Here is a 20,198-nt window from a genome sequence, read left to right as displayed (position 1 = left end):
GTGTGCATCGGTCGTGATTTGCTGGTGCGCATATATAACACATGTGTACAGTCGATAATTGCACAGCAGCGTCACAGGTTACACTGTAATATGTGCATAACAGTCCCTTCATGTGAAGCAATAAAGCTGGAACAAATATATAAATATATATTCCACAAAACAGAACTTTGTGTGAATATTTAGGTTGTCTGTTCGTGATTAGATATTCATTTTTTATTGATACTGAGGCGAGTTCGGGTCACGTCTCCTGGGTTTTGACAACTCGAGTAAAGGTAGAGTGGGGGAAACTTTGTTAAACCCAGTGAGAAATGCAAGGTTTGACTCAGAAATAGAAGCCTCCATAGTGAAGGAGAGAGAGAGAGCGAGAGAGAGACATAGAGACACAGTGAGAGAGAGAGGGTGAGCATGAGAAGGAGGAATGAGAGTATGATACTGTGGCCTGGTTTGTGGTTCCAGAGGGATAGAGACACTTTCGCATTTCCCCAGCAAAATGAGAGCTTTTTTAACACACACACACACACACACGCACACCTTGTTCCCTCCTTCTGAGTGAGCCAGGACTAGTTTCATGTGGCTTTGTTGTTGAGGCAGCAGGAAACTTATTGCCCCAGATTTAAAGCAAACCCCCTGCACACATGCAGCAGTTCACTGTTAACACACTTCAACACAAAAATTCTTCTTTTCTTTTTTTTTTTTTTTTTTTTTTTGCATGTGCATTATTTCTTCACTGTGAGCAGTACAACAGTGTGTGTATAGGGGTGTATATATGTATGTAACAGACAGCCTGACCTCTGACCTTGTCCTGCTGTGAAGCTTTCATTCCCATAAGCTGGAGGCTGTGGTTGCCTCTGTACACTCAAACATAGTTACACAACCTCATACACACACACACACACACACACACACACACACACACACACATACACTGCTCTGTTGGTGTAGTTGTCGCTCGGCCACCCATTCAGGGCTCAGTCACGGCCACTTAGAGCGCAGCAGACTCGAGGATTCAGACGAGCTGTGATCCAATGACATGTATTTATAATGAGGGGGCTGCAGGGACGTCTTTGTTGGATGGACACAATGTCAGCATAAGGGTGTGTGTGTGTGTGTGTGTGTGTGTGTGTGTGTGAAGAAAAGTGTGTGTGTGGGGGGGTTAAATACTGAAAGAGGGGGAAATGGAGGGAGAACGCACGCACGCACACACTCACACATACACACACACACCCCTCTTCACACATACGCTTTCTCTGTTTCGTACTTCTGATTTTTCAAGTTACCATGAGAATTCATCTAAAGACTGACCTTGAGAAAGAGTTTGTGCAGTGTATTGTCTGTGGGAGAAGTTTCAATAGTTGTCAAGTCTCAAATCATGTCAAAGCAAGTCTTAACTTACATCGGAAGCCTTCGGCAGTAAGTCTTTAATCAAGGTCTTCTGTGTGTCTGAAAGGAAGCATTAAAATGACAAAGCATTTGAACTTATTTATGTCAAATCTGTTAACTTGTTTATATATAACTAAGCCTCTTCAATGCATGACTTGAATAATGCTATATTTGTGTGGTGTGAATGTTAGTCCAAAATGGAGACTCCGCTGCAGATGGATGTGGATGTTCTTCTTTTGTTTGGTTCCGTTTTCTATTTTTAATGGTTGCTTGATGCGTGAATGCTCCGTTAAGATTGCTATTTAATATGATTATACTCTGTGTGATGACAATAAAAGAATCTATCTGTATTTGGAAGTGTCAAGCTGAGTATCTGAAAACTCCACCGCAATTACTGAAAAGCCAAAGAAAAGACGAATTTTGGATGAAATGAGGGTAGTAAAGATCTTGTGTATGATACACAAAAGAAATTCACTCAAAAAAACTTGTTTAACCCATTGTATGTGTGTGTGTTTCTTTGAGAACAACACCGTTACCTCATGTAAGGATCTGTAATCTCATAACATTCTGCCTTTTCTATCGTTTCCCCTGGTTTTTCCTGAGATAGGAAGCAGAACCTTCACCTAGAGCTTTGCAGTTTGCTGTGTGTGTGTGTTGTGTGCTGTGAAGACGGTACTGCAGGTTCCCCTCTGCATACATTAGCTGGTTGTTGGGACAGTGTGGGCTGAAGAAGAGCCCTGGAGAGCCCTACAGGCTCAGGAAGGCCCCTCATAATTTCCCAATGTCTGAAACAGCACATCTATCCAGGGACTGTAGTCTAGCTCTGATCTCCTCAATCATAACCAGCACCCCTGCAACCCCCACCTCAGCCCTCTCCTCCTCTAGACAACCCACGCACACCTTGACTTTCACTGTCCATCAGTCTGCACAGTTTGAGCACCGATAAAAATGAAAAACTGGCCATTTTGAGACATGAACCAGAAGTAAATGAAGGGTTTAAAAAGGAGAATGCGTAGCTAGCATTAAGGCCTTTACTTGCTAGTTTTGTTTTACTGCATGATCATGATTAAAATATAGACAAATCGGGATTACCTCTTATCTCTACTTGTCAGATCCTCATCTTGTTCATTCATGACGTTGCAAAACCAGACAGCAGAACAGTGTCTGGGGCTGTAGCAGTGTGTGATTCCCTTCAGGCGTAATCGTGGGGTTCCCTGCTGACTGTGTGTCCTCTTGATGCTCAGCCTTAGAGGTCAGAGGTGGACAAGTGTAGACTCAAACACAGACAGATATTGGTAGTCATGAGGAGGGAGTCTCCTCTCCCATTCAACCCCTTTTCCCTCCTGTTTCAGTGTAAAACTGCTGTGTCAGACCTGAGACATGACACACAAATATAGTGTCATATCAACGTGACAGATCATATGTGGATATGTTTCAGGCATTGTCCCCAGTCTTAATAATCCTCACTGTAAAAAGCTGACTGTTTGTTTTTGTCATTTTTATTGTGTGGCTAATTGTCTCTGTCTTCTTTTGCAGATGGATGGTGTGTTGGAAAATCACTGGATGAAATATTTTTCACATGAAGATGAGGATGTTTTCTTCTGTTTTTTTTTTTATTTTTTGCTGGGATTGGACTAAACAAATGTCAATGTTCTATTTATTTTCTGATATTTTACTACTCATATACATATTTTAATTCATATTTTAATTACATTGCAATTAAAACAAGTGTTGTGTTTAATTTTTCTCAATGGGTCTGTTGTGGTTTCATTACTGACACCGTATGTAACATTTATTTTTACAGCTGTATTTTGGATTATGTTTTTCAATTAGAGTCTGTAATTAAATTATATATTTTTCTACAGATTTTAGAAATGCCCTTTTTAATTACCTGTATTTATGACTTGAAACATATCATGAATGTATCATTTGAATTATGTGAAATTTCAATAAAAGAGAAAATGAATTTTAAATCTTTCGTACAAATATTTATTAATAGTGTGTGTGTGTGTGTGTGTGTGTGTTTGTGTGTGTGTGTGTGTGTGTGTGTGTGTGTGTACATGCATAGCCAATAAAAAGAACAGTGACTGGCATTTTTCTCCTGTTAATTTATTACATTTTTAGACTTGAATTGTAAAATATCAAACATTCAAGCTTTTAATGCTCTGCATTTTTTTAACGTTTTGATGAAGCAAAAAATCTGAAAACATTATCATGACACACTTTGATTAAACACAGTGATTCAGCAGCGGAAAGTATCTGAACAATTATAGAAGGTATTTGAACACAAACGATGACTGGATTTTATTTTATTTTTTTAAATATACGTATACTCGTGTATGATAAAATAACAGAATAACATTTCCACCTTTATCGCTCTTAACCTCTTCTGGTTGAGCATTATGATGGAATTTTATTTATTTATTGTGTGGCAAAATTTATTGTGAAAAAAAAAAAATTTGCAAACCTATGAAATGATGGTAATTAATTCATAAGCTCAGTGCTGGGAGAGTAAACTACAGTACAGGCTCCTCAAAGAGGGATAATTAATGCAAAATGTGAACCCTGACCCACTTTTGATTGTGAACAGTTATCTGCAAAAAAATGTCTGTATATAGCCTAGTTGAGCTTTATCCTTCTTCTTCTTCTTCTTTTTTTAATGAGAATTTCATTTGGAACAAATGTGATGGCGGCCTAAAATTAATCTATCCGCAGATCTAAAGAGCCACATATTTTAGCTTTAAGAAAATAAAAAGCTTCAGGGAAAGATTAGTTTTATTGTCTTCAACTAAAATCAAGACAAAAACCTGTATTTGTGTAGAAACAATATGTCCCTTTGCCTTCCTGTCAAATAAAATATAGGCCGACATGAAAGTATGTGTATTTTTAATCATAGTAGGTAAATAGTAAGGATATTTTCTTTGCATTAAAATGTGGGTTCAGTGAAAAGGAAACTGAAATACAAAGAAAAAGAAATCAGGTTTTAAATGGCTGACAGAGACCATTGTTTTGTAGCTTGGAAAGAGGCAGAGGGAGAGGGAGCGAGCAGCCATCATCTGAATAAATGTAAATTGGCTCTGCCTCCACCTGGCATCATGCCAAGTATCTATAGCAACCACATCTTCTAACAGTTTCCGTCCATCCCTCCCTCCTTCACTCTCTAATTAGACCTCTATCTTCCCTATAGCTCCTTTCTTCTCCTGCTCTTTTCGGGGGGGGTTTTCATCCACATTCCCAGAAATCTGCACAAAGAGCCTGTTTTCTGAGCTTCATGTCCATTTCAGTAATTGAACCGAATATTTTTTACCTGTCAGCCTAAAAAAATAAAAGAATTAAAAAAAAAAAAAAAAAAAAAAAATTAAAAAGCCAGAGCAGACACAATAAAATCACAAAGAGGCTCACAACAAAAATCTAGAAATATCCAGTCAATTTTTGTGTGAATTGTATTTTAATATTTCCCATGATTTAATGAGCTTTGTGGTTCATATGTTGCTGTGTGGCGTTCACGGTCAAGTTCAAAGCGTCTGCTCCATCACGGCCTAAGGCGGAGGACCATCTGACCCAGCTCGGCTCCAGTCTGCTCTGAGCACAGTGCTGGTCCGCCACCCACCGGCCATCTGTGGTACTGCAGCACTCAAGTCAGATTCATCACATTTGTGAGCATTGAGCGCACTCCTGTGGTCATTTAATGTCATTAGCGACAAAGTCTTCTTGAGTACAATGGTCTACAGCAGGGGTGTCGAACTCATTTAAGTCCAGGGGCCACATTCAGTTAAATTTGATCTGAAGTGGACCGAACCAGTAAAATAATAACATAATAATATATAAAAAATGTCAACTCCAAACTTTTCTTTATGTTTTAGAGCGAAAAAAGTAAATGTACAATATGAAAAGGTTTACATTTAGAAACTATCCTTTCAAAATATGTGAATAATGTGAACAAACTGAAAAAATAAGTGTAATTTTAACCATATTCTGCCTCAGTTTATCATTTACACATGTTCATTATAACTTACAGATCACAGTGGATCTACAAATACATTTAGTAACAGGCAGAATATTGTTAAAATTGTACTTACTTCTCTTAAGACATTTCAGGTTGTTCATATTTGTTCAAGTTATTGTCATTTTTTGCAAAATTATACTTTGTTTTTGTGTAAATACATGAAAATATTTACACTTACAAAGAGAAAAAATTGCAATGGTCATTATTTATATGTTCTTATGACAGTATTTTTACTGAATCCTGCCCACTTGAGATTGAATTGGTCTGAATGTGGAACCTGAACTAAAAGGATTGTTAATATCTTAGTGTAATTTTTGCATTTCACAAGTTAATCCCAAGGGCCAGATTGGACCCTTTGGCGGGCTGGATTTGGCCCCTAAGATGCATGTTTGACACCTGTGGTCTACAGTTTTCATTCATTCATCTTCTGAATCTTTATTATGAATCTTTATCCTCACTACGGTTCTACAATTTTTTTTATTTATTTATTTATTTATTTATTTATTTATTTATTTATTTATTTATTAGAAATTATCTGCCTCAGAGATTAACCCTCATAGTCCTTTTTATCCAACATATACATCTACTGATCTAAAATGTTTAATATCTGTTATTGTTGAACCACTAATGCCATCAATATATTTATTTAATCTGGGTGAAATGCAGTTTGTCAGCTTTTTAGCAGCATCAGATATGACCCATTTGGATGTTCAGAGGCTTTGTAGTGAATGTGGAAAAATCATCATCTTCTGCAGCATTGATTCACCAGTAAAATCCATGCAGTTTGATACATGACAGTGATTACAGACACTCGTGTTATGTTCAGTTAATGATGCATTTTGCTGAAAAAGTGAATTTTTCTTCATTTTCCTCTGTTCTACTATAGGAACCTTTGAATTATTCTCTGACCTTTTTATGAACATCTACATGATAATGATAAAATTTAATATAGGTAAATACATGATTTACACAGACAAATGCAAAATACAGAGGATAATGTTATAATAAATGGTGATGAATCTTTTAAAAAAGGTTAAATGTAGAGAACATTAATTTGGGAGTAGCCATCAAAATGTTTCAAGATCTGAATGGTGGATTTACCTAGCGACACCCTTGCAGAAAATATTAAGAAGGGTATCACACATGTATGTTTATATAGCCCCCCCACCCCAACCCTCTTCCATTTTTTTGGGATCCGCCACTGGATCTGTAAGGCTTAAATGTACTAAATCTTATAAACTTTAACAAAATGAATCGGAAAACAAATGACAGAAGTGCTTGTAAACTGATTTTTTCAATGTAAACAATAATAATAATAATAATAATAATAATAATAATAATAATAATAATAATAATCTTCCAAAATAAAGAACCTGTAAAGTGAATGTATTGTAATGTGCAGTGTTGTGAGGCAGATCTGATAGCACTGAGACAGACATTCCTTTTGAGTGAAACCCATTCTCATTAATTCACAGAATTTTACTTTTTTATTTATTTATTTATTTATTTATTTATTTCCAAGACTGAATCTTGGAACAAAAAATGTTTTGAGTGCTGGTTGGCTCATGTTTTTTTTAAAAGATTAAGTATTATAATCAATCAAACACAAATTTTATTTATATAGTGCCCCATCATAACAAAAGTTATCTCATGACACTTTCCATTTAGAGCTGGTCTAACCCATGTACTTAACAAGCCATTCTAACATACATACATAGTACAATATACATTTACATAGTAGACAGATCAAACACAGGAATACTCAAAGTACAAACAAACTCACATCACCCAAGGATAGAAAATGAGCCATCTGTCTGTGGTCAACATCAAGTTTTATTTGAGAAGGTGATGTTTAACTTTCCTACAGACACATCATCATCACTAGAGACCAGACATAGGAACTGGTATTAGTATGTGTACATTCAGTTGGCACAAATCACTAGCATTTACAAAACAGATGTGTTATCACTGCTTCACTGCAACAAAAAATACAAGAGGATCTGTTGTAACATGCATATAGTCACATTGTATGTCTGCACACATGTAGGATTACCCACAAATGGGTTACAACAATTACATTTGCCATCATGAGAGCAAATAAAACAACGTATTCACAGGTTTGCTGTTGTAGTGTTTCAGTATTCTGTCTCATTAGGCCACTGTCAGGTTATCAACAAATAAAATGTACTTTGCTTTAACATGAAACGCTTTTTTTTATTTTTTTTTTGGCATTTTGTGATTGTCAGGGTTTGTAATTAACTCTTACTATTATTATGTAGTTCATCATGTATCTACCTACTGTTGATTGACAGGTAGACAAAGAGGGAGAGGTTTAAAATCAATGTTCATCTAATTAAAATTCGCAGTAAATATACTTTTAAACACCTATCAATATAAGTTTATTTGTGCCACATTCCTCTAATGAATCCATCCCTTTTTTGGGAGTGAATTTGTCAAGATCACTAAGGATCATGCACCTCACCCTCGGCAGTATTACCCTGAAAGGCAGTTAATACGGTTATTAAAATTCACATAAAAAACTAGACCTGAAGTTATACATTCAACCACAAAGGTTTAAAATCCTAAAACTTCAAACCACCCATCTGCTACCCTTCAATATAAAAAAAAAAAGAAAGAAAGAGAAAAGAAATGGAAGCAAGCTTCAGAAAGCTTTGTGTAAGTAGCTCAGTTATAGTAAAATATGTTACTATTCCCTGCTAGGCACTTAAGTAAGTTACAAGACCTTTGTTGAGCTTTCTACCCAGCAGCATTCTCATAAGCTTATGTTGAAATTGTGCAGGTTTTAGGTTGTCACTGATCTACATTAGTCACACACACATTTCCCTCCCGCGAGCTAAGGCAAGAGGGTACAGATTACAAACTGATATTAAAAGTCTAAAAACTGCAGCTGGTAGATCAGAGCTGTGAAGTGACGGGAGAGGACCACAGAGGAGCGACGTCTCCTCAGAGGGAGACAGCAGATGAACGTCCTACTGGGAAATGATGACGAACACAAAGGAGATAAGCACTGGTCTGAGACGTCATGAACTAACACAAACGGTCAGCACAGAGAAATCACAATGCATTATGAGAAGGGCGTTTTTCTTCTTGTTTTCCTTGTTTGAAGTGGGTTTTTTTTGTTATATGAGCATGGCACATTAGATGATTAAACATAAAGAATGTCACCATCTTTATCAATCAGAGCCTAAACAAACAAACAGTGATCTAGAATGTTTTAGAAGTTTTCTACTTCAGTTAAAATGCCCTAATGCACCATTACATTCATTAGATTAGATAAATTAGAAAACAAATGACAAAATGGTGGTTGACTCATGTTTTAAGATGTATGACAAAGCATCATTACATACATAGGTTTATGTATATTTACATATGGGTCCGATCAAGCGGTAACACATGGACACATTTTGTGTTCAACAATCTCTGTCATGTAAGCAGAGTAACTTAAATGCATGTATTATACATATTTGAGTAGGTATTTATGAGTACTTTAACATTATGTGTAACAATTTGGGGAGATAAGATTTTTAGGTGAAAAATGTCAAATTACTGCTCGGTAACACATGGACTTGAAATGGACATCAAATTTTTTTTAGCTTTATGCAAACATTCAAAACCTGCAGTTCTCAACAGAAATTGATATCAAGTAGGACAAAACCTTTTAGATATTATGTTCAACTATGCTGAAAATAAATTTTGGAGTAAAATATTGAAAAGTTTATGTTTTATTGACATGAGAATGTGGTAACATGTGGACAGGCTGCCATAGTAACACATGGACAACTCTGTACCGTTGTATGCATCACCCAAAATATGTCAAAAGATCATTACTTTCTGAAAGTTTCACTCAAATATCTGAATTATAAGTAACTTGAAAATTTAAAATTTGTATTTTTGTGGTAACACGTGGACAGGACCTTTTAAGCAACTCACAAATGTTCACACTCATAAATATCAATACTATTCACAAATGAAAATCTAATACTTGAAACTTAGCAATCCTCTATATAATCAAGAGACTGAACACATTTTAAAAATTTTAGATATAATTTTTATCATCAGATTCAAGCTATGGCTATGCTGTCAAAAGTACAATCAATAAAATCTGTTGTAACTTTTTTTTCTATAAGTGGTATTTTAAAAAGGATAACAGTTCCATAAAATAGAGATCTTTAGCTAAAAAATTAGCCCACTTGATAAATGATGTGTGCAAATTTACTTTTTCATGTTGATGTTCACTTTCGCTTGATCAGACCCAGATGTAGAAATCTGACGTGAATTCATTCTATTGTACAGACAGTGCAGGCAACTCAGACAAACTATTCTTTACCTACTGTCTAAATAAATCATAGAATTTCACATTTTTACTCAATACTGTCTCTTGAAAACTAAATCCAACACTTTTGACTCAGTGTTTATATACTGACACAAATTCAGATGCATTTTGTTCATCAATGGTGTAATGAAGTCTATAAGGTTTCCATAATCATGAGATACAATATAGTACAATAATTTCATGAAAAACCAATTACACAAAATTCATACGACCAAAAAACAAAACAACGAAAAACAGTTTGGATGTGGCATGTTTCTCCTAAAATCAGTCGTATGTTGCATTTACAAAGAAACATGTTAGTTTGAGTGGTTTTTGTATGAGGTGCATTAAGCACTTGGTCACTGTAGTTGATAATATGCAGAGATTTTACTGTGACACCAAAACATCAAAGCAGTGGTTTGATCAGAAGAAGCAAAGTTTCCTGGTTCTGACACCTTTCACTTAATTTATTTTTCTTTCTTTTCTTTTATCTGTTGTAGGGATGTAGCCTACCGATTGTGAAATTCTGATATCTATATAGTAAAATAATGATTCTGAGTCATTTTTGTATTTGTTATTTTTTCCCCCATTTGTGCTTCATTATATAAAATAATAGATCTGTTTTAAAGTCACTAAGGCCATTATTACAATATCTTTGAACAGGAACAAATTCAGTTACATGTTTGAAAAATAGCTGATGTCAGTCAACAAGTCCAGTATCAGCCAAGGCTGATATTTGGCTGATATATATCTGTGCATTCGTAATCTGCTGGTGTGCTTTACACTAAAACAGAAAAATGCAGCGGCAGAGGTGTTCACAGTCCGCAGCAATGTCTCAAATACAGAACGCAAAAGTCGTATAATAAAAAAAAAAGGGTAAAGGAAGAAGAATCCATTGTGTTTGTCAAATCTAAAGCTGTGGACTTGAGGTTCCTGCTTTGAAAACCTGCAAACAGATACAAACACTTCAGAGCTTCCATCATTTCACTGCTAAACTAAAGGTAATAACCGCTTCACAATCCAACCTTACTCATCAACACTGCTTTCAATTTTATCAGTACTTTACTCAGCTTTTAATATACTGTTCTAATAATGTATTTCTATTGGTTACTTTTACAAACAGAAGGATGAGAGATTATTTTTGATCATCAAGTTGGCTAGTCTGTATAAAATAACACAGCAAATATATGGGTGTTTCTGTACTAGTAGGAGCACACACATCTTTTTAAAATTCCTGTTGTTATGACAGGAATTCATCTGAAGACCATTTAAATGATTAACATATGTCTCATTAATGCCCGTGCTTTCCTATTTCAGCTGTCGGGTTTTGTCTGCGATGCTCACACCAGTTTAACAGAGAATCCGTGCTGCTTTATTCTGTTAAGGTCAACACTTTGCCGCCCTCTGCTCCACTTGGATCTGCACCCAGCTGCTCATTCAGCTCAGCCCTCCTGCCTTTCAGTATGCACTGTCTAAGTATAGAAACTATTGACACACTCAAATGGCCGAAAGCCTGAATCAATACTGTCAAAGTGTTCAACTAAGACCTTTTATTTGACACTGCTTCATAAAAATGTGCTTATGAAGCTTAGCTTATGGGCAGAGCTGAGGTATAATACTGAGAACTTGTTTATGTTCCTATATCAGAGCACTCACATTGTCTCTCTCAAGTTAATCCATTAGTAAAACTGCTAGTTTTACAATGGGTCCTCAAAGAAAAGAATGTATTCTAGCCGTGACTTTTTACATCTGAACAAGTATCTCTGCAAAATTTAAACAAAACAGGTGTGAATGGCAGCAGAGTCGATATGCAGCTACTGACCGCAAATGGAAGACAAGATATTCGCATGACTGTATCTACCATCAGAAAAATACATGACCTCAACAGAAAAGTAGATGTGCTTCTCAACATATTCTAACCTAAAACAGTACCACTACACATGAGCGGAAACACCAGTGAAAAGGTGTTGATGTAAAACTGTAAACTTAATAAAGGTAGTATTAACTGTTGGGCTGTCGTCAGCGTCTTTCTTCCAGTGAAATTTCCTCTGTCAAAAATTGAAAAGTCAAAATGTCTATCAACATTTCTAGATTTCACAAAGCATTTCACAATTACAGTGAAAGCAAACGGAAAACAATATGGACACTTTGGAGTTCTCATGTCTGTTGGCACAGGCATTACAAATATAGCTCTTTTGTCTGCTCTCACAATATAAACTACAATAAAACGGTGGATTTCAACTTTAGAAAGTCATGGAGACATGTTATCCAACAACTGATGAATGATTTCACGGCAGTAACAAAGCTGTTACCTCTGTGTTCGATACATTTGTGCTTAAATATACAACCACCAGTTACTTCATATGATCTGAAGCTGCCTCACATCCTAACCTTTGGTATAATTTCTTAAAGCAAATTCAATTGCAACAATACGCATCTAAAAGGGGCTTAATTTGCATCGTAATAGTTGATAATAAATGAGTGGCAACTTGCATTGCATTGGAAGGTGTCAGTTTTCAGCTGACACACAAGGCAGCGACCTCAGCGTGTGCGAACCTCCAAAGTCAGACAAATATACTCACAGGCCTTGTACGCAAGGGCGGGAGCATTTCCATTTATGTGTACACACATAAAATCATTGAGCATATATTGCACTTAGATGCATACAGGGTCTCTGTATCATCCACTAAACTCACACAGGGATTGCGCATCCCCCTTTTGCACACAGATAAAGCGAGAGAATAGTTTAATATTACCCACGCATCCTGAGCCAGTGTGTGCGTAAGGTTTTCAGCAGTACACACTCGTTCTGCTGTCACTTCCCCCTCTGTTTCACCTCAGAGGGTGCGTGGGGATCGTCTCTCCACATCCTGCCATCCCCGTTTCCTTCTCCTACTTGCTGCTATTGAGCCGTGTAGCATTATCCAGCTTCTTCAGGAGAATCTGAGTAAGGTCAAACGTGGTGAAGCTGATTCCTACAGCCATGGGCCCTTTGACCCAGTTCATGCTGAGACCTTTGTAGAGTCCACGGATGACCCCTTCTTCTGCTACAATCTCCTTCATGGTGCTGAGGATGGTGCCGTATGTGTGACCGGTGACTCCTGCGGTCTGCATGCGCCGTCGTACCACATCCAGAGGATAAGACGCCGACTGGCCGATTAAACCGGCACACGCTCCAAAGGCCAGACGCTCATATGAGTAGGGCTGTGGACGCCCACTGCGCTCTGCATCGCAAAAGAGGGTGTAAAGATCAGCCTTTTAGCTTTGCAAAATGAAAACTGAGGCCTGGCCCACACATACATGAGTATTTTCTAAAATACAGCCTTTTCTTTCCTTGTCTACACGCAAATGCAATTCCAGGCTCGCTGTAAATAGAGCTTTTAGAAACTCATTCCAGGGTGAAGATATTCTTAAATGTTGCCATTTGCACAGGAAAAGGGAAAACAGACTTACTGGCTTGTGACTTCACAGTGTGTGTGAAGCATGATGAGGCCTACTTTTATTTTATGTTAAGGATTTTAGATAGAAATCTCAGGTATCTCATATGTTCTATCCATCTGATCTGCTTACATACTCAAATGCATTCCAATCAATACTGTATTGAAACTCAATGCACTATTAAGTATTCTTCATTTTATCTGCTTGCACTAAAATCTGTGTTCATATTGCACATGTTCATATTCTGTACACACTGTAAATACTATATTATATGTCATTCCATATCCACATTTGATTATGCCTCTGTATCTTTATATCATAATATCCTACTGCTTTGATGCAATCTGCATTTTGTTGCCATGTACTTACGGCATGTGCAGTGACAATAAACTTGAATCTAATCTAACCAACATGGATGAATGACAATAAAAGAACTGTTAGTTTCTTCCATGCTTACATATAAACATGTGCAATGACAATAAACTTGAATCTAATCTAACCAACATGGATGAATGACAATAAAAGAACTGTTAGTTTCTTCCATGCTTACATATAAACATACGATTACACTTCCACTCCCACTATGTTTACAAATGCCAGAATGCACTATGGAAGTGACACAGAGAAAGGTGGTTTGGCCTCCTCTTGTCAGTGCTTCAGTTCTGTTTTTGCATTTTTACATGTACTGGATTTTTATGAGAACAAAAGAGAAAAACATTCATTAAAAAACCAAAAACAACTATGTATGTGTGGACTAGCCATGAATCTTAGTCAAAAAGTACAACAACAGAGGGGAGCAGAGAAGAATATATATTTGATTTAGCACAGTACCTGCATGTAATTTCTTCAGTGTCTCATAGGTAAAAAAGCTCAGACCAGCATAGGGCACAACACCCAAAATGGTGGGGTTAAAACCTCGATACAATGTTTTTACACCTTCCTCTCGAGAGATCCGCACAAACACATGTAGGATGTTACTGTACCTAAACAGCGGAAGACCAAGAAGAAACAACAGAGTAGAAAGATTACAGCAATTACAATGATATAAGTTGGAAAAACACTAAATGTGTATTGTTTGTCTGAGGCCACAAGGGAATCCATTAATTTAACAAGCACTTTGTTTTGTTTTGAATATTATAAATCACTGAGTGGAGCTAATGAATATTTCACCTGAGACTACATCGCATTCAGCTGCTTGTGTTGTTTTACTGAAGAGCATCTGTCAGTGTTAAGGTGCTCTCATACTGACTAGTAACTATCCATTAGAAATTCTTCATGGCCCTTACATTTCCTTTGGCGTAACAGCCATCCTGGCCCGCACCATGTCCAGAGGATACGTCAACATGCTCGCTGTGATTCCAGCCATAGAGCCAGCCATGAGCCTTGGAACTGGTGGCAGCGCTCTTAAAAGTAGCAGGGAAAAAAAGATTATACTATATGAGCATTTAAAGTTGAGTATCATGATGGGCAAGAATAGATTCAGAGGATCACAGCTGCCACGACAAGTTTGTAAATGTTGACTAGTCAGTATAAAGTAGTACTTACGCTCCCTGAAACCCATAGAAACCTCCCAGCAGCCTTTTGTACTGTTCGTGTGCACAGAATTGGATGGCAGCATATGGGATAACTCGTACCATAGTGGCAGAGTTCCCCCTCCACAAACTGAAGAAGCCATCCTTCAGGTATGTGCGGTAGATCAACCTGTAGGCCTCCTGTGATTCAGTGTATAAACATTAACACACACGTTACCTTCAATGGGTGTGAAAATGCCTATCTGCATTTGCACACTACTGAACCTGTGTAATTAAACCTACCTTGGCAGAAAACCTCGCTGAAGACACTGAAAAAACAAAACAAAACAGGGAATATAAATAGCACGTTATCACTGGCCTAGTTTTTCTTATCCATGACCACAATTTTGGATTTCTACACCACCCATATGGGAGATGTTGTTCAAACAAAACATAACCTCATTTTGTGTATGTGGGTCATTTAATCCCATATAATCTAAAACCAGTTTATGCATTCAGGTCAACAGAGGATGCAACTTGCCCTGAAAGATGATTTTAGTTCTGTCCAAAGGGGCAACAGCTGTCTTGGCCACCGCTCCTGCTAAGGCCCCTGAGAAGAGGGAATTGAGAACAGAGCGAGTCTGCTTCAGGTCCTAGATGGAAATGAAGACAAAAAATGAACCACATTCAGGGTCAACATCGTCTAACTTCCAACTTTGTCCTTACACAAGCAAAGTTGTGGTTGATCTATTGTAGATCATTAAACAAGACTCACATAAAAACTCAACTACCTACTTAAGACGACAGTGAAAAGATAAAACATGGACATTGAAGTGTATGACATTTCTCTGAGGTGAAGACAGTGATATAGCCATTCTTCACTGCCACACAAATCATTTTTCTTGGCTAATCACATAAATAAAATTAAAATTATGGCAGTGAAGATTGGGTTAAATAATGATAATTATCAGATTATAAATGTTTATTGCAAAGATGACTGTATTGAATCATTAATGTTTCTTTTGGGGCTGTACAATGTGGTGAATAAATGTACTCTATATATTGTCGGCAGTAATTTGAGTGTATTGCACATATTAATTATTTATTCTAATTGCACATATTGATATTGCGGGTGTGATTTGATTGACTAAGTAGCTCTTGTTTCTTTTGTCTCTTCTTTTGTCTTAAGACTTTATTTTGTTTACACAGTCAGATAAAATACTCCTACTTCTTTTGACTTCATTAAACTGATTATTTTTTTCATTCATTCATTGTCTGTAACTTCTAAATCCTCTGAGGAGATCAATGAGGATCTGGAGTCTAATTCAGCATCAGGCAAAGGCCAGGAAACACAGGAGGTGTTGTCAGTTCATCGCACAGTAAATACATAGACGTCACTCCTACATTCACACCTACAGGCAATTTATCAGTGACCAATTAACCACAGTCTTTGAACTCTGTACGCGGAGAATGAGGAGAACTTCATACAGAAAGGCTACAAACCACATGACAGATGGGTTCAAACCACGTGGCCACAGTGCACCACAGGAGCACCCTTGTGCAATAATGACTTGAAAGAAGAAAAGAAATAATCTTAATAGGGATGCACTGATACCAATTTTTTCCAGACAGAGTACAAGTACAAGTACTTACATTTGATTACTTGCTGATACTGAGTACTGATATGAGTACTTAATAATAATCCATTACAGTTCTTAGTTACTTTTGAAAATGTGCTTTATTGTCATTGTCATTAGTCTGACTGTATCATAGTGCTATGACTGACATTTAATGTGTTGGAATGAGCGTTTCTCAATCAATCCACCAGAGGGCGCCACTCCTAATTAACCATACTTGCCAAATACCATGAAGGAGAGTAAAGTTTTTTGAGAAGAAGAAGAAGAAAGTCTGCAATAACAAACATGGTGATGACAGAGGAGGTAATACTAATGTGGATACCAATATTGATATTGCTATTGATGAGGGTAGTTGTCATAAATATGTCAGTAGTTTTTCACTAACTCACACAGTCGCTCTTTGAAAATATCCGCTACCTCCACGGTTCCCGGTGGTACTGCTTCTCCGTCTGGGTACGCACAGAGCTTTATATATAAGATAATATGGTGATCTTTATATGGCTCTGGGTACACATTCGCTAGCTCCCAGAAAATGGACAGAATTACATGTGGAATGTACACAGAGGACGGACAGAACACTCCGTCCATATCCATCTGTGTCTTTAACGTAACTTGCTGTCACCATTACTTTTGTCACCGTCATTTATTTTTTAATTCTCCAAACTGCTGACATTACTCTTCCGTCGCGTACCTGCTGCACTATGAGGTGAATGTCACGCTGCTGTCAAGTTGTATCCGTGTGTTTGTATCAGAGCACTTTTACAAGTACAGGTATTACTACACACACTCAGTATCAGACCAATACCCGATACTGGTATTGGTATCGGTGCATCCCTAAATCTTTATAATGACATTTTTGCCCATGACACCCAGCATAAAGCATAGTTTATATACACAAGTGGTGTAGCTAATGTGTGTTAAAGAGGGATCATTCACTTGATAACTTACTTCAGACTGACTGGATGAAGCCAGGGGCAGCACTTCTCCCTTTGCAAGTGATGCCCGCTGTTCCTGAACTCCACTCCCCATTCCCGAGGACTATACTCGGCTGTGACTGACCGTGCTCATGAATTCAAACACCACAGCCGTAACGCCAGGTGATCTGAGCTGGAGCTGGACGTGGAGATGGAGATGTCAGAGTGGAAAGAGAAGGTGGGTTTGGGTTTGAAACTTACATTTTAAAGGCAGTCTGAACTTCTGCTGTTGTTACAGAGAGAACAAGTGTCAAGCACAACTATGAATTATAGGAAAACGTTAAAAGTTCTTTCTCCAAGTAAATTTCGCATTCAGAAATATAACCTTAATGTTTGGTACCAACAATCATTGTATTTATCTTTTATTTAGTTTTTAGTATTTTTATTTTAAATACTGCATCTAAACAGAAAAACGTCCTTTGCATTTCCCTTCTGAGGAGTGTCATGTTAGGATATAAAGACTGTGGATATTTATCCTCAAACAATGAACTGTATACAAAATCATGCCAAGAAAATTATTTCTGACAGAATAATCCAGTGTTCTTTTACCCACACCTTTGAAGGCGTAACAAAAATAGAGGGAAAAGTAGGGCTAAGTTGAGGACTTGCAGGTGAAAGGTCCCCGCCTCAGCAAAGCTTAAAATACACAAACACTGAAGTCCCACCCCACTCCACGCCTTATCCAAGATACCACATTACACAGTCCTACAAATGTGTAACTACATAATCTGCTTCCGTGAGGCTTTACATGAGCTGAACTTTACCTGCATCAAAATATCTAAGCTTGCATATTTTTGAAAGAGCAAATCATTTTACTTTTTGGTGCAAGCAACCTTCAACTCCTTCAGACAAACTGCACTGTTGTTAATGTGTCATACACAGTGCATGTCCACTTGCTAACACAGAGGGCTGAATTATATAAAAATGTTGAATGACAAATGCATCTCTGTAGTGGAGCTGCAATAACTTCTTTTTTTCTTCCCCATCTTAAACAGTAAGCTGAATATATTTGGGTTGCAGCATAAACAAAATATTTGACATTTTAAGCTTTGGGAAACACTTTTCTGACATTTTGTTAGACCTAACTGACATACTCCCTTGTCTTAGACCTAATGTGAAGTTATATTTGTGCTGAATGTGACATAGTGGGACTGCTTATGATTATCGAATCAAATCAAATTTTATTTATAAAGTGTCAAATCATAACAAAAGTTATCTCATGACACTTTACATACAGAGTGGGTCAAAACCAGACTCTCAAGCCAATTTCCAGAAACCTAACAGAATCCTCCAGGAGCAAATACTTGTGACTGGTGACAGTGGCAAGGGAAAATTTCCTTTTAACAGGCAGAAACCTCAAGCAGACACTGACTCCTGGAGGATGGATGTCTGCCTTGACCAGTTGGGGTTAAAGAGAGAGGGTAAAGGAAGAGAAAAAGTCACACACAAAAAAAGTAGGCCTAAAAGATTACAATCACTAAAACCATAAATGGCATCATATTTGTAGTGACCAAAGGTAGAAGAAAACAATGATTTGCAAACCAGGAACAGCTGCAACTTCCTTGATCAATCTAATATAATGACAAGTACAGTGGGTAAGAGTATTTTATAGCAAAGGTTTAAAAATCAACTTGATACCACTGAAAACACTCAAGCAGAGAAACCCATGAGACCAGAGAGCAAACAAAAAGGAGTAGTCATGGGCAACTTGCAGAGTAAACTGGCACCAGTACAACAGGGCTTCAAGCCAGATCCTCAGAGTGAGCACTTAAACCCCTAATGTGTCTCTGTCCCTGCTCAGAGCCTGACCCTGCAAACACAGACCGTGTCTTTCTCAAAGCATAGTATCAAGTTCCACCTCTTTGTTACTGACTGATACCAATCTCTGCTTAGTTATCCTTGAACTTGTCTTCAGCTCAAACTTTACAATAGTTAATCTATAACCAATACCACTACAATATACACAATACATGGTGATATGAGAGACAAAAGGTTTACACTGAAGAACACTAAGCTGAGTTTTGATAAGAAAGTGAGTTAGTCGACAAGTATAGATTACTGTACATGAAATCACTGATGCCTCATGTGTCCCAACCTCACAATAACTAATTTGCAGATACAGAAAAGCACATGAACACTTTAAATAATACGTTGCAGTATAAATAATTGATTCTAATATTAACAGTTATTTAGTTTTAGCCTGACATTCATTCATATAATGATCCCCATGCCTCTTTTATCTCACTGGCTGGTCCTGTCTAAACTTGTCCACATAACACATCCACCCTTTGCAGCCAGCTGTCTGTCACTGCTCGCCAACACCTAATTTCTTACCTTGCAGTTTTGAAAGCAACAGGAAGATTTAACGATCCTCTGAAATCGTTGGTCGGTGCGTGACTTTAAGTCTTCACTTGGTTGTTCCGACGCTGTTTATAAGTTAGCCAAGTAGCAGGTTAGATAACGTTAGCTAGCCGTTAGCTTGCAGCTAGGTTTCATTAATATTAAAATGCTGGTCTCGTCGACAGTAAACTTTGAGCTTGATATAAATGTCTCTTTGCGCTGAAGGCACTATCTTCCACACATTAATCGATTCCAAAATCCCAGAAGTGACTTAAAGTGACTGACATAATGCATGGTGTTTGTATCGATACCACTTCTGTCAGCTACCAGAGGTAGACAGTTAGCCTCACCGTGAGGTTTGACAAGGACGACTGCAAGGGAATTGTGGGAAATGTAGTCTCGACGACGAGAGGCACGCCTGGATAGGTCCGTTAGAGGGGTGTGTGAACAGGCAGGACACAAGAGTTTGCCTTTGCTTCAGAGGTTTCTGGTGTCATTTAAGTGCATTTGAGGTTAAAGTTAAAGGGTTTTTTCTGCTTCAGACACAATGAATAATCATTATTTTAGACAAACACACAG

At 37.4% G+C, this 20,198-nt stretch overlaps 1 protein-coding gene across 4 annotated transcripts; it reads right to left on the bottom strand.

Annotated features, from left to right (window-relative positions):
• Positions 1 to 10,274: 10,274 nt before the first annotated feature.
• slc25a42 (solute carrier family 25 member 42) lies at positions 10,275 to 19,976 on the bottom strand. Of its 4 annotated transcripts, none has more exons than XM_030161028.1 (8): positions 19,614 to 19,976; positions 17,254 to 17,430; positions 15,210 to 15,321; positions 14,972 to 14,997; positions 14,703 to 14,869; positions 14,444 to 14,560; positions 13,989 to 14,140; positions 10,275 to 12,943 (listed from the first exon to the last, which is right to left on the bottom strand). In XM_030161028.1, the coding sequence occupies exons 2-8, from the start codon at positions 17,332 to 17,334 to the stop codon at positions 12,612 to 12,614; spliced, it is 987 nt and encodes a 328-aa protein (XP_030016888.1). In that variant the 5' UTR covers positions 17,335 to 17,430; positions 19,614 to 19,976; the 3' UTR covers positions 10,275 to 12,611. The 4 variants fall into 4 exon arrangements, with proteins under 4 accessions (XP_030016888.1, XP_030016890.1, XP_030016889.1 ...); XM_030161030.1 differs by having other exon boundaries at positions 17,254 to 17,424; XM_030161029.1 differs by having other exon boundaries at positions 17,254 to 17,418.
• Between the last annotated feature and the right edge of the window lie 222 nt (positions 19,977 to 20,198).

This window comes from Sphaeramia orbicularis, chromosome 17, assembly GCF_902148855.1.
Source record: "Sphaeramia orbicularis chromosome 17, fSphaOr1.1, whole genome shotgun sequence".
Classification (NCBI taxonomy): domain Eukaryota; kingdom Metazoa; phylum Chordata; class Actinopteri; order Kurtiformes; family Apogonidae; genus Sphaeramia; species Sphaeramia orbicularis.
The sequence above is the reverse complement of the archived record's forward strand: the minus strand, read 5'-3'. Positions and strand labels throughout refer to the sequence as shown.

What these genes read in the sequence shown, in the direction of transcription:
- slc25a42 (XM_030161028.1), bottom strand. Translation starts at nt 17,334, where the DNA reads ATGGGGAGTGGAGTTCAGGAACAGCGGGCATCACTTGCAAAGGGAGAA. An exon ending in CTTCATCCAGTCAGTCTGAA is followed by an intron (nt 15,322 to 17,253) that starts GTAAGTTATCAA and finishes ATTTCCATCTAG; the next exon opens with GACCTGAAGCAGACTCGCTC. An exon ending in GCTGTTACGCCAAAGGAAAT is followed by an intron (nt 14,141 to 14,443) that starts GTAAGGGCCATG and finishes TCCGCTGTTTAG; the next exon opens with GTACAGTAACATCCTACATG.